At 31.7% G+C, this 14454-nt stretch overlaps 1 protein-coding gene across 1 annotated transcript in view; it reads left to right on the plus strand.

Annotated features, from left to right (window-relative positions):
* Positions 1-14454, plus strand: part of KLHL1 (kelch like family member 1) — a 542207-nt gene that overhangs the window by 320717 nt on the left and 207036 nt on the right. Inside the window, exon 5 of the mRNA XM_044669367.1 lies at positions 4619-4831. Coding sequence (XP_044525302.1) covers positions 4619-4831 — 213 coding nt within the window. The remainder of the gene's footprint in view (positions 1-4618; positions 4832-14454) is intronic.

Below are 14454 nucleotides of genomic sequence, written 5' to 3' on the forward strand. Positions count from 1 at the left end.
TTATTTCTTCAATTATTTAAATATGACTTTATTCATGAAACTGTTAAACAAACCTTCATGCAAAGTGTGTCATGAATAGGAAAAATACCAGTTTTATACTCAAGAGCTCTGATCTTGTTTTGTGGTTTGATATTAATAATGTGACATTATATAAATCATATGAGACCAAATTTCCTTTTTATTAAAATGAGTCAATTGGATCAAACCACCTTTAAAATTTTTTCCATGTCTATTCTGTTAAATTAATGCCCAGTCATTTAGGACTGAACTGTCTAATCAGGAATCCCAATTAAGGGAAAGAATGCTGGATTTGGAGTTCAAATGCAGTATTTGAAATTTGGCTCTTCCCACAAATTTGGCTCTTACTACCTGTATTACCTAGGAAAAATCAGATAACCTCTTTGGGCCTCATTTTCAAAATCCAGATATGTGATAGGATTGGGATTCTAAAGACTTTTCCAGCTCAAAAGTCTATGATCTGTTATCCTATAACCCAATGCAATTTCTGATTAATTTGGGGTCAGTGGGATACTAGAAACCTTTTGCCACAAACAAAAGAGAATGAAATGTGGCATAGCAGTGAAATTAATTTTATCTCTTAGACGCACTCTGGTTCACTGAAAGCTCAAGGGTAAATTTTGGAAGTATCTTTAAATGAAAGTTTATATTCTGAATTATACTTAGGTCCTTTAAGATAATCTTAAAGTCATTTATGGATATAAATATCCAGATCTTTAAAAAATAGAGCAAATCCTAAGTAGAGGCATAGCACAGACACCCCTGATTTGACTATAATGATAGTGGATACAGGAAAATCTAATGATGGTAGAATCTAGGCTAAATTAAATTAAAGTTTAGATTAAATAAAGTATTATGTAATATTTCAATAAATGTTCAAAGCTTATTAATATAGAATTCAGTAAGGTAGTAAATAATGTTATCTTTTGGTATTTATGTGGATGTTTCTAGTTTTAACTTTGGCATTAAATTCAGTCTAACATCTTTAGTAAAGATCTAGAAAGGAAAAAAAAAAGTAGAATGGAATAAAATACAACAGGACAAATCAGCTGTTGGAATTATCCCTCAGAATAACAAAATTATAAAGTGAAGGAAATAATTTAATAAAGATACAAATGAAAATAAATGTTTTAAGCATGTTCATAATAGAGAGGAAAATTTAATTCAACTATTGTTCATGAAAACAGAATAAAGACAATTTGATTAAAATGGTTCTAAATTTTTCACCTAAATATTTATTAGAAAATAAAATAAACACAAGCACATAAATACACAAATATCTTTCCCCCCTAAATTTGTTTTACTATTTCAGTAGATCAATGACATTGATTCAGTGTTATAAATCAAAATCCTTTCATGCTTTCTCTTCCTACCCAACTATAATCTATATCCAACTGTAAATCCTCCAAAAGTATTACATCAATTAATCTGAGGAATGTGGCTGGGCATTTGCCCTTGGCACTCACTTAGCTTTCATGAGTACTAGTATAGCATTCAGCATATCTATCTTTTATTTCTCACTCTTTTTCCATAAATGACCCACCTCCTGTAGTGGACATTCCTCTCTTTGGTGACATCCTTTATGCTGTTTTATGTCTGGGAACCATGATTGTAATATATTTCATCCTTTTCTATCTACCATTGTCCTTCAAATGGACATTATGGCATATTATGTGACACATTCATATAGTACTGCTAGTGAAAAATTTGGTTTCATTGAAAAGATCAGAATTTCCCAAATACAATTTTGTCCTCTCTCTTCCTGCTTTTCAATTCTCAGTCCAAAACACTGTCCATTTATAGTGTCTAGTCATGACATATAAGTGCTAATGCCAGTCAGATATAATCAGGTATTGAGCAAAAATATCTTCTTTTTACCACACTTGATATTAATTATGATAGGACTGTCAAAATTATTCTTTTCAAATCTTCAAAAAGATCTTTTATTATCTTTATACAGGCCTAAGGGAACTTTCTTGGAAAAAAAGTTTGAAGGTTAAATTTTATTCTAGCAAATTATATACTTTGTTTTTACAGTAAGCAAACAACAACTATACCATTCAGTGAATTATGTGATCATAAAAGATGTTGTATATAGAATATCATTTGCAAAATCTTCACATTCCTTTCTAATGTTTTATCAAAGTGCCATTTATAGATATACACAATTCTCTGATAAAGACAAGAAATATGTGTAAGGGTAGTAAATTATTGATATTCTTATTTGCTTTTTTGATGGTGTAAGAACTATGATATTTAGCCCCCACTTGGTTACTGTTTTGTTTTTTCACGTAGTTTAAAACATTTTCTTCATACTCTCATAATTTTGTAATGTATGGCATAGAACTCCCTGTATATTATTTTGATTTAGCTGCCACTCCAGTGCTGTTTCCTTTAAACTCAGTTTCCATTTCTTCAGATGATGCTTTAGAAATTGTTATTTTAGAATCCAAATATAGCAATCCCACTGACATTAGTGGAGAAAATTGGTTTAGAATTGTTGGCATAAGGTTTCTATTTTTCATCTCTAGTCCACTTTTGGAGCTAAACTCCAAGGAGATCAGATATTGCCAGGAAAGCCCATCTGTTGGCAGAAGGCTTTATTCTTTTCTTCTGTTTCAAGCTCTTTTGGAGGATCTCCAAAAAGTGGACTATCCATCTATTTGTTGTCCTTCCAGTTTCATAATTAAACGTTCTTGGGAAGATCTGGCTTAATTGAGTATCACAAGAAGCTCCCTACAAACTCATTTTCCCTTTAAATTTACTCACTACTTCATAAGGTAATATTATTAATAATCTAACATCCTCCCCTCCTTTTTTTGTTTCGCAAGTTATTTACATTCTAAGCTAATTTTTGCCCCTCATTTGCAGTTATCTTCTTGACCAGAAAATCAAGTGTTACCTGGATGGACCTCATTGTATTTATTGATTTGCATTGGTTAAAATCCTTTAAGAAATGATTATGGTTCATGTTGATGGCTACTTTTTTTCTTAACAATTTTCCATGTTTCTGAGTCATTTGCTACTTAATATATAATTTGGAATTATTTTGTTTTCATGCAGTGTATTCTTATTTTTATTCATCACTTTAACTTGGTCTTTATTTTGATCTAATAAATCAATGAGCTGACTACATAGAACTGATTAAGAAATAATTCTTACATTGGTTCCAGTTGTTTTCTTTAAATTATGGTCAATTTCATTTTTATTAATATTATTTAGTCCTTGTTATGGCCAATATGCCCCAATTCCCCTTTTAAAGAAAGCAGTTATGATATCTAGCTATTAGACTGATGTGTGTAATATAATCTTTTCATATTGGGAAACTAGTTTATCCCTTAATCTGGCAACTAAAATCATAATATTTTGTGCAAGGAATTAAGTTTATGATAAATATGTTAAGGTTACTTGGAGAATGTGCATTCATAAAATCCCATTTCTTCAATTCTTATGAATGGAAGTTCCATATCAGATAAAAACCTTTTTTTCCAATTAGTTGTTTATCTAAAATTTGTTATCTAAAATTGTGTTTATTACCTAAAATTGTGTCCCAAACCATTGCCATTAAGGTTCTTTAAATAATATGAAAGGTAGATTACAAATTTTGAAGAACCTTAAATGCCATGCTAAAAATATGATATGTATATACATATCTTCTGAGTATACTTGTCACTCAACCTCTCTTTTAAGTTCCTTTTTACACATTGTCTTCCCTTTTAAAATGCAAACTCCTTGAGGGGAGGGACCATCTTTTTTGTTTGCATTTGTATTCTCTTAGTTTAGCCTAGTGTCTGGCACATATTAAGCACTTAAATGTTTGTTGTCTATATGCAAAAAGCAACAGAGATAATTTTTTTAAAGCAAAGGGGAGCCATCAACATTTTAGAGGTATGAAATGCAACAATCTGAGTTGTGAATTTGGAAAATTGACCTGAGAACAGATTAAATCAGTAGTGAATAGGAAAATATATCACTTTTGCAATTTAAAAAATCTTACCAATTATATTTTGTCAGATTTGGCATACCATTTTAGCCTTTTGAGATATTTTTAGATTCCAATATTTTGCCTATTATTCTCAAATTTGTATCATCTGTTAATTTGATAAGAGCCAGCAGTGTTGTTATTCAAGTTAGGGACCAAAACCTTGGGATGTGTCTCTCTTTAGCCTGAAGTACATCTCTTTCCTGGTCAGCTATGGATCCATTCAGTTACAGAATCCAATCTTCTTTTTATTATTGCTTTAAATCCTGGAATTTTTATCTTATTTTATTATATGTATTATTTCTCTGTTTAAAACCATACTGTTTACTATTAAATGGATGGTCACTTGATGCTTCATCAGTACATCCTTCCTGCATATGGAAGTTCCCAATATAATCATGTATTTTTAGGATTGTGTTGTCTTACTTATATTTATACATCAATTACAATTACTAGGCTTTCAAGTTTGCCTCTTTCCTGAAGGATTTATTTCCCATGATTATAGTTTTTATGACTGTATAAATTGATATAGGCTGCTTTTCCTCTTTTCTATCTGAGGTACCTTCCTTAGATAAATAAAAGCAAGCAGAATTTATGCTGAGATTTTTCTCTCTGCAGGAAAATATAATGGAAGTTATCAGAAATCAAGAGTTTTTACTCCTCCCAGCTGAGGAGCTCCATAAGCTGCTGGCCAGTGATGATGTGAATGTTCCTGATGAAGAAACCATCTTCCATGCCTTGATGATGTGGGTTAAGTATGACACACAGAGGAGATGCAGTGACCTAAGCATGCTTCTTGCCTTTATAAGACTGCCACTGCTTCCACCCCAGGTAATTTGTTGTATCTGCCTTAAATAATAGAAAAAAATTCATGGGTAACAGTTAAAATTTTACTAAAATGTTCACAATCCATTATGCAAATCAATTAGTTCTTGATCTAACAATTTACATTATTATTGTAATTAATTCTTATTTTTTGAAAGTATATTTAGCTATTATCATCAGAAATCATGTCATCATTCTGAGATTGAAATACATATTATATGTTTGTTTTCATTTTCCCTCTGAGATTAATTTCCCTCCATTTTAGCCATTTGTAGAGAAATTTTTCCCCCTGATTGCAAGGGAGATGCAAAAATAGTGAACTCGCCAAATGTAAAATGTTATATAGTTCATATATATATTTTTGAGGATAAGAAGTTGGGAACTGGATAACCAGGAAATAGAATAAAGTTTTATGAGATTTAAAAAATTAGAAGCAAAACAAGGTCTTTAGGAATTTTAAAAATAAAAAGTTCATAAAAGCACATTAATAGTATTGGTAATGGCTTTATTTTTATCATTTTATAAGTAAAGAAAGATTTGGAAATAAAAGCATTGTACTACCTTGCAAATGTGATTTTTAAGTACTTTTATAGGCAAGGAAAATCAATGGCCTACCAAACCACACTATCCCCTAGTTTTAATGTCAGGAAAAGTTATCATGCATTGATGACTAGAGTAAAGCAGAATGTGTTCTGAGCATAAGCAAATTATTTCACCTAGGTATTTCCTTCATACAACTGAAAGAATGTCATGGTTTCCAGGACACGTCCACCTGAAAGAGTCTTGTTCAAGGATAGGAGAAACAAGCCTACCTCTTCCTATCACCTGTTAGACAATAATGCTGATGGTACATTTCCTCAGTCTTTCAATTGGCTGCACAAAATGAATCAGAGTTTTTTAGTGTTTTGTTGTATTGAGGAAGTATTTTTTGTTGTTGTTGACCTTCTGTAACCATTGATTATAGCATTGTTTTGGGGAAGAAATGGCCCTACTATTGACTGTGAGAAAATTAGGGAGGTTTCTTAGTAAAGATCAAATCTTTTTGTTTCTTGTCAGTGTGTTACACGAATAGACTATTAATGATTTGAAATTTGATATGATAATAAATATAGATAATAAATAAGATAAAATGTCAGATGATCTGTTTTTAATGAAAAGTAATATATAAAGGAGCTTATATTGTGGGCAAATTGTAGGAACGATTATAGTAGAGAAATAGTAAGTATTAGGAATTTTAAAGTGCCTTGATTCACTGAAAGTATTAAAAGTAACTGGAACTATGTGATAATTAGATATAATTAGGTAGGAAATTTTTTTCCTTCTTATATGTGGAGAGAATAGTTATGACTCTTTTTTATTTAAAGATATGAGATGTCAATATTGATGTCACAAAGAAGAAAATCTGATATAAAATGCTAAATAAAATGAATTTCAGCAGAGGTAATAATCAAAGCAAAACCAGTTGGACATAATGACCATAGAAACTATTGACTTAGACTTTCATTTCAAATGGCTTTACTTTTTAAAAATCATTCAGCAGTTCACCTGGCAGTTTTAGGGAAAAAATTAAATGACAATCATTTAAAGCAATTTCAACTCCTAATTTTGGGTCATTGTATCTATAGATTAACCTTAAAAGACATATAATAACTTTTGCCTTGATATTCTCTATATAAATAGTCAAGTAGTCATGTGCTTTATGTAACTTTTAGGACTAGTGATTTAGCAAAAGGGGAAAATGGTACTGTTTATGAATTATATATAAAAAAACAGATTTCAAAGACATTATGATGGCCAAAGAAGAAGAATGAAAAAACAAAAGCAAATAGTGTCTGTTTTGTCCTCTTCAAAGAGAACAGCTGATATTGAAGAAAAGTTGATTGACTTTGCTATAAGAATAAAATAGACAAAATTGCAGAATGGAAGAAGGATAATTGAACTAATGGTATGGGAAAAGATAAATGCTTCCTATTAACATTAGAAATAAGTGAAGGATAGAATTAGACTTAATACCATCCTTACACTGCTTGACTACTCTAGATTTCCAAATCTTAAAAGTATTGTGTGAAACTGTGGACATAATTGTCATTTCAGAGAGTATTACCATTGCTGGAATTGTATTTCTAATGGATACTAGGTCATATGATTTTGTCTCCCATGGGATCCATTGTAATAGCTTATATAATTTTGTAGTTTCCATCCTATTAACAATACAATCTAGAAACGCATGCTGGCTTAGTTAGATGAATAATATATGACAAACTCAAAAGTTATGACTTTTAATTCACTGAAGAACATTTAGTGATTGGCATGAAACTTTATCTTTAACTTAGTTTTCATTTCTAAATCTATTAAGATGTTATATAATTGGATTAAAATAATTCCTAGTCTTCTTATAAATAATAAATGATAGTAATGTAGAATGTCAACATACTAACCATGTACTATGTGCATATATTTGTTTTCCTATAATGGTGTTTGTAAACACACAAAATAAAACTTCTCAGAGAAGCACAATTTAGTTTTACCCAAAGACTGCCAGGAAAAGTATGGACAGATTGCTAAATTTTACTTTCACAATGAGTCTTGAAATTTAGTAATATTCCACACTTGTAAAACAGCATCCACATGGACAAGGAGAGAGGAATGCTGAGTGATATAATTGTTAAGCTGATTTTGGAAATGAATGGCAGATTCCTTGAGTCCTGACTAATGGATATTTACTAACCTTGAAGGGAGATTCTAGCAAGGTATTATAAGCCTATTAATGTACTCTATCAACAGTTTGGATTAAGATATAAATGACATGCTTATCAAATTTACAAATGACATTATTTTTCCATGGTGCTATTAATCTGTTGGATAGTTTAAGTTCCAAAATCAGAGGGGGGGGAGCAAGTCCATTTAAAAATTATCTATGTTAAATAAGGTCCAATTTTCTGCTTAATTAAAAAAATACGTGCACCAGAATAAAATTGATAAAATGCCACTAGAAGCAAAAAAGAAAACAATTCTAATTGCCTACAAATTCAATAAGAGTAAACAATGTGATGGATAGATTAACTAAGGAGTTTTAGGATGTTTTCAAAGGAATACAATGTTATACCATAAGAAATTATAGTCAAGTCATTGTGCTTCTCAATGTCATCACTGTCAATTAACCACTTATTTCTTATTATGTAGGTACAAACTTGAAGACTTGAAATCTTCTTTTAAAAAAATTAACACAAAAATTGTATTTCCAAATTCTCTTTCTCCTTCCAATCCCTGCCCTACCCCTTGAGGCAAGCAATATATCAATTATTCATATGAAATCATATAAACATTTTATTACCCAGATTGCAAAAAAAGGCAGAAAAATTAAGAAAGCAGAAAAAATAGTTCAATTTACCTTCAGACTTGCCCGAGAGTTGTAGATTTTTCATGATAAGTCTTTTGGAATTGGAGTTTTATTTTGGAATATGGCACCTTTCATCTTGTATAACCAAGAACTTGTTAAGTACTCTTCATTTCACCTCTTTTCCAGACCTTACTTTCTTTAACCCTTCCAAATTTCAGGGTTAACATTAGCGTTAGTTCAAATACCCATTCCCCATTATATGGTTTGTTGCTATAGATTCCTAACCAGTTTCTCCAAAGGTAATCTCTACGTGTAAAGAACCACAGTTAGATAATCACTTGATGAAGTGGAGACCCTTTAAATTACTTCAAAGTCATTCAAAAAGGCCAATTAGCTTCAGCCTCTTCTTCTTGGCCTCTATACACTTTGGGAGTAGTGGAAACTATAGAAGGGGAGCCTATGACTTTTTGAGTTTCAAAGGTCTAAATAGAGGTCTTTCTAGTATCCTAGTTTTCTATAGATTAGGTAGTCATCCAATGTTGCATCAATGCCCCAAAATATGAAAAAAAGGTTGAGCCTCCCATCATTTTTGAGTCCAGTCCTGAGAGATAAGGAATAAATTTTGGGAGTGATTTAGCACAGAGGTAGCTATGAAGGAGATTTATCTGGCAGTCATGCTACATCTGAACAAGCGACTGGTCACTAGATCTATGTAGGAATTGAGCTAAGTGTTGAACATCCCTACCAGCAAAGATTGGGTGGCATATGGGGTGGTGGGGTTATGCTCCCAATGTATTGTATGAAATATCTGTATTTTTTGCTATATTTTTTCAAGTAAATCTTCCTTTATAAAAGCCAATTCAAGGTGGATGGTTAAACAGTTTCCTTACTAAAGAGGAAGAACATGGCCAGTTGGGGCTTGAGCTGATGTCAAAGAAAAGAACATCTACAAAGTCCACAGGATACCTATGAATTCTAAGGGTAGCTCTTACAGGCCTGGACCTGAGACAGTGAGGCCAGAGCAGAAAGGTAAAAAATAAAATCTATTTAGAATGAAATATTTGGAATCAATGGCCCCCACAAAAGTATTTAGGGGGATACCCAAAGTGCAGAACTTCAAAAAAGAAGTGTTATCTGTTTTGTGCTACACTGAATTTATCTTAGACAAAGTGGTAATGATTTTTTGTAAAGGTCCTTTGTCCTAGTAATAGCAGAGAGAGGTGGAAGAAAGGTCTTCAGCCTTTTACCACATTGGCAATACAGTGATTGATCAGACACTAGTGCCATAAAGTTTCTCTTGTCCACAAAAATTATAGCCACAACAAAGAAACCTAATGAAAAGGCAAACCAGATGACATGGAGCAAATCAATATCAAAAGTTCCTTCATAAATAACCATCTTAGATTTATGCTTTTGTTTTCATTCTTGAGTTATTTATATATTCTGTTTGATTTTACTTCCCAACATTAAACACAGGTTAAAGCACATTCTGCCAAATGTGACAGTTTACAAAGTTTATCACCCCCAAATATATGCTCTTTCCTTTAGTTTATCTGTCATAGGTTATTTTTGAACAAGAAAACACATAGTTCCTATAAACATGAACTACAAAAATAAATATATGTATTTGGATACTTGCAATACCAAATTCATGGCATTCAGTTTAGTTTCATTTATCTAATGTTTACCTAGAGTCTGTTCTTGAACTTTGTTCTATTATGTGTCTCTTTGGCAGTCTGAAAAATGAGAGGAGGAAACCAGATTAAAATATAATTTGAAAATATTTTAAAAATATATAAAAGAACAATGATTTGCCTTAAAAAATGAATAGGTTAATTTAGGAAAAACATGAAAAGTCTTGCATGAAATTATGAAGAATGAAATGAACAGAACCAAGAGACTATTATATACAGCAACAGAAATATTGTTTGAAGAAGGATTTGTATGTGTCTACCTCCAGAAAAAGACCTTATGAGTATAAATATACAATACATAATTTAGAGTTTACATATATGAATATATTTACATATATATAATCTTTTTTATATATCTAATGGAGTACATTATCTAGGGATCTCTTCTTAGGCAACCTGGGGATAAACAAACCCAGACTAGAATCCGAGTAGGGCAAAGCTCCTCAGCCTATTGGAGTGACACTAGGCTCAGAACAGTCTCTAGGTTTCCAAATTGGATGAGATGGCAGGGGGTTGGGTCCTAGTCTTTAGAAAAAAAAGAAGAACCTCTAGTCCTCACTATCAATACTGATTCTTGTTATTTTTTGAAGGTCACAGAAGGTAGCCTTTATTAAATTCAACTGAGTTGAAGCTAAGCTAAGCAGTTTTGTCTTATTATTTAGAGAATATATGTCTAAAGCCAGTCAGTAAAGTCATCAAGCATATTTATTAACTCCTAATGTGACCAGGACTGTGCTAATTACTAAAGATACAAAGAAAACATCGGTAGAGTAGATCAAGGGCACTATGAAGACACAATCTTTCTACTATGAGATGGTAATATACAGATACTGTAGAGGTCCAGCCTGAGTGATAATCGTGGAATTTTTCGATTCATTCACCAACTTGATGAAGTCCATCCTTCACATACTTCCATATTGGCATTCCCACCTCTTCTTGTGTCTCAGCACTGCCACTTATATTATTACCCACTGGGAAATCTAAAATCTAAAATCTAAAAAAAACCCTAAAATCTCATCTTTCCTATACACGTTTAATGTTTGTGACTTCCTTTTGTCAATTTGCTGTTCCTCTTTTATATAACTTGTTTGTAAATATCTGCCTTCAAAGAGGCCAGAGGCTATTTTATCTTCTTTATACCTTCCTACCAAGCAAGAGAACAGAGCAGAATTTCTATGTATAGAACATAGAGTAACTAATACAAATGCCATTTTGATGGTGGTATTTATTTCACTGTAGAACTCTACTAAACTGTCACAGTTCAATTTCATGAGTTATAGAAGGAAAAGCTAACAGTGACACCATCTGTCAGAAGGATTTGGCTGCTTGCTTATGGGGCACAGTATGGAAAATATGGTACTTCTCGACTCTGGACCAACTGTAGGACATGAGTTATGTCAACCCATTAAATACATTTCCTCTTACTTTTTCCAACCATTTTCCAGAGGTCATACTCTCTCTCTTATGAATATTTAATCCCTTTCCTCTCCTCTCCTCTCTATTCATTCTCTACTCTGCCTAGAGACATACTTCAGTCTCCTCAATTGATTTTTAAAAGATATTTTTTACACGTTGATACAATTTTAATATTCATTTTTTGATACACTTTGATCAATATGTTCTCTCTTTTTCTCTCACCTCTCCTCCATCCCTAAGGCAGCAAGTAATATGATATAAGTTTTATATATTATCATATAATACATATTTCCATATTTAGCATGTGAATGAAGACACGCATTGCTTATAAGAGAGAAAAATTCATGCAGGAAAAAAGGGAAGAATGCTATGCTTCAATCTGCATTCACACTCACCCAGTTCCTTCCAAGAAGGTGGATTTTTCATCATGAATCCCTTGAAGTTGTCCTGGATTCTTGCAATATTGATCATAGTTAATTCATTCTCAGTTGATCAGCATAAATAATTGCTGTTACTGTGTATATAATCTCTTAAATTCTAATTTAAAAAATTACCTATAATTGCTATAAATTATTTTTTCAACTATCTGGCTAATCAAATTTCCCTTTCATTTGCACATGCAGTATGAATTTATAATACCCTCAAAACAAGCAAGTAAAATACTCTCCAATCATAAAGAAGTATATTGAGGGATTCTGTAAAAATGTTACAAATATTTTTTCAGTCATTGTTTGACATACTTGGTAGACTCCATCTTGTTGCTACTGACTCTACTTTTCCCAAAAAAAGATAATTTTTGCACATAGCTTATCATTCATATTTTAATAGACAAAAATATAGCTATTTTTTAAATTGTAAAGAAGCACTTTAGAAATTACTTTGAAATTACTTCATAATTAAAAAATTCCCTAGGAGAAAAGGAAGCCAAACTCAGACAGTGTGAAAGAATCTCAAGTGAATTTAGTTTTATCACCATTGTGCAGAAATTACTGTTACTGAGATTTTAATTTCCAACACTAAGACAAATAAAGCAGTATATCATTTTAATACTTCTGAAAATCGAAGGAAAATACCCCCTAGAGAAGAGCAAGTTCAACATTAATGACTAGCCAAAGGATAGTGGGTAAACTTTGTTTTCCTACCCTTTGAAAAAAGTGGAAGAAAAAAATCCTGCACCATTTTGCAAAATGGAATTAGTCATTCCATGACAATTTGAAAATTATCACTAGATTAACTGTCTCCATAGACTGAATAGGTTTAAGTATGTGTTTATTTTAACCACAGTATATTTAGTATGATATATCTAAAAACATCACAATGTGAGAAAAAGCAAAATTATTTGTCATCCAAAGGATGCTAGAATAGCTCATGATGGTCATGTAGCATGTCAACAACAAAAGATTTGTATTCTGTCATAGAAGACATTATCAGAGATAGTTGTGACTAGGAAAAAAAGTTAGAATGATAATAAGATCATAAATACCTGAGGAAAATGCATTAGGAACTTAAAAACAACAATATTCAGTCTGTCCATTTTGAAGAATATATGGAATAACAAGTACAAGGAATATTCTGAATGAGATTGTTCCATTTGCTTGAATTCTACATCAGTGGGAACAATACTAATCTTGATGAAATTTTAGATCTTCTATACAACTCTCAAAAATGATCTTCATAACACATAGTTGTCATTTCCCTTGAAACCCTCTGAAATTTCCAATTGCCTCTAAGAAAAATTAAAAATCTCTTAACCTGATATTTTTAATTCTCCACAATCTTTTTTCAACTACTTGTTCATACTTTTCTAAAATCACTCTCCTCCACTAACCCAAAGTTCCAAACAAAATCAACTTACTGTTTACGCAACTAGATAGTTGATCATTCTACATGATCTCCTTCACTTCTTTAACACCCTCCTTCTCAACACCAATCAGAAACCTAAACTTCCTTCACAATCCAACTCAGGTGCCACCTACAGCTTTGAAGCCTGCCATCTTCTTCCAATTGCTACTGTCTTCTTCCTTCTCAATTAGATTTTTTTTTCTTTTCATCATGCATTACTTTATGAGTTTGACCTTAAACCAAAAAATACTTGTGGTACATTATCATGAATAAAACATTGTGAAGAACTTTGTGATACTGTACTATATCTGGTACATAAAAATTAGAAGAAAGAGGCTGACCAACTATAATTTGTAGCAAATATTGAATTAACAACATTAATTGTTTAAAAAAGAAAAGTAGATCCTTAGACAATAAAATAAAATGTATGTCTATTTCAGCTTAAATGACACGCTTCCTCATAAAATCATTTGTGTTAAACCAAGTCTTTATAGTGTGTTGCTCCTTGAATGAAATAATGGTGTCTTCTGAGCCTACATAATAAAATTTGTATGTTTTCCTAGCCATCATGGATGCCTTGCCATAGTAAAACCCGTTCTTCAGAAAAAATTGGCATATTTTGATCATCAGTATCAATACCTTTTACATCAACCTTATTTTTAAAACATAGAGGCATTTTCATCACTGGGAATTTTAAATACCAATGACATGATAAGATGGCTTAAAAGTTAGTGATTGAACAATCTAGAGCCAACTATAATTAATATTATTTTATCCATAAAGTTCTAGACACACTTTTAAAAAACATACATGAGCTATTCACAATAATTTTATTTTTCTTTTTTGGGGGGCAGAAATAGCTTACTATTCACAGTTTTCTTCAACTGGTTTTCATCATTTAATATACTTTTCAGTGGTCATGTTGCTCTAAATAAAATATATCATGTTGCCCTAAAAGAATTACAATCATCTTTCCCAGTATGCTAACAGAAAATGATTTTTCTATTTAAAAAACAACTAAATATAATATTTTGGAAGGATCTTTTTGGGGAAAGTATATTTTAAAAGTTACAGATAGGTAGCTCAGTGAATTGAGAGCCAGGCCTAGAGATGGGAGGTTCTAGCTTCAAATATGCCTCAGACACTTCCTAAAACTATGTGATCCTGGGCAAGTCACTTACCCCTGTTGCCTAGCCCTTACCACTCTTCTGCCTTAGAACCAACATATTGTATTGATTCTCAGGTGAAATGTAAGGATAAAAAAAAAAAGTTGTACTTAATCATACATAACTGTTAAGTTCTAATGCTTTCCTCTCAAAGTCTAGAAAATGAAGCAT

The sequence above is a fragment of the Gracilinanus agilis genome, chromosome 3 (assembly GCF_016433145.1).
Source record: "Gracilinanus agilis isolate LMUSP501 chromosome 3, AgileGrace, whole genome shotgun sequence".
Lineage (NCBI taxonomy): Eukaryota > Metazoa > Chordata > Mammalia > Didelphimorphia > Didelphidae > Gracilinanus > Gracilinanus agilis.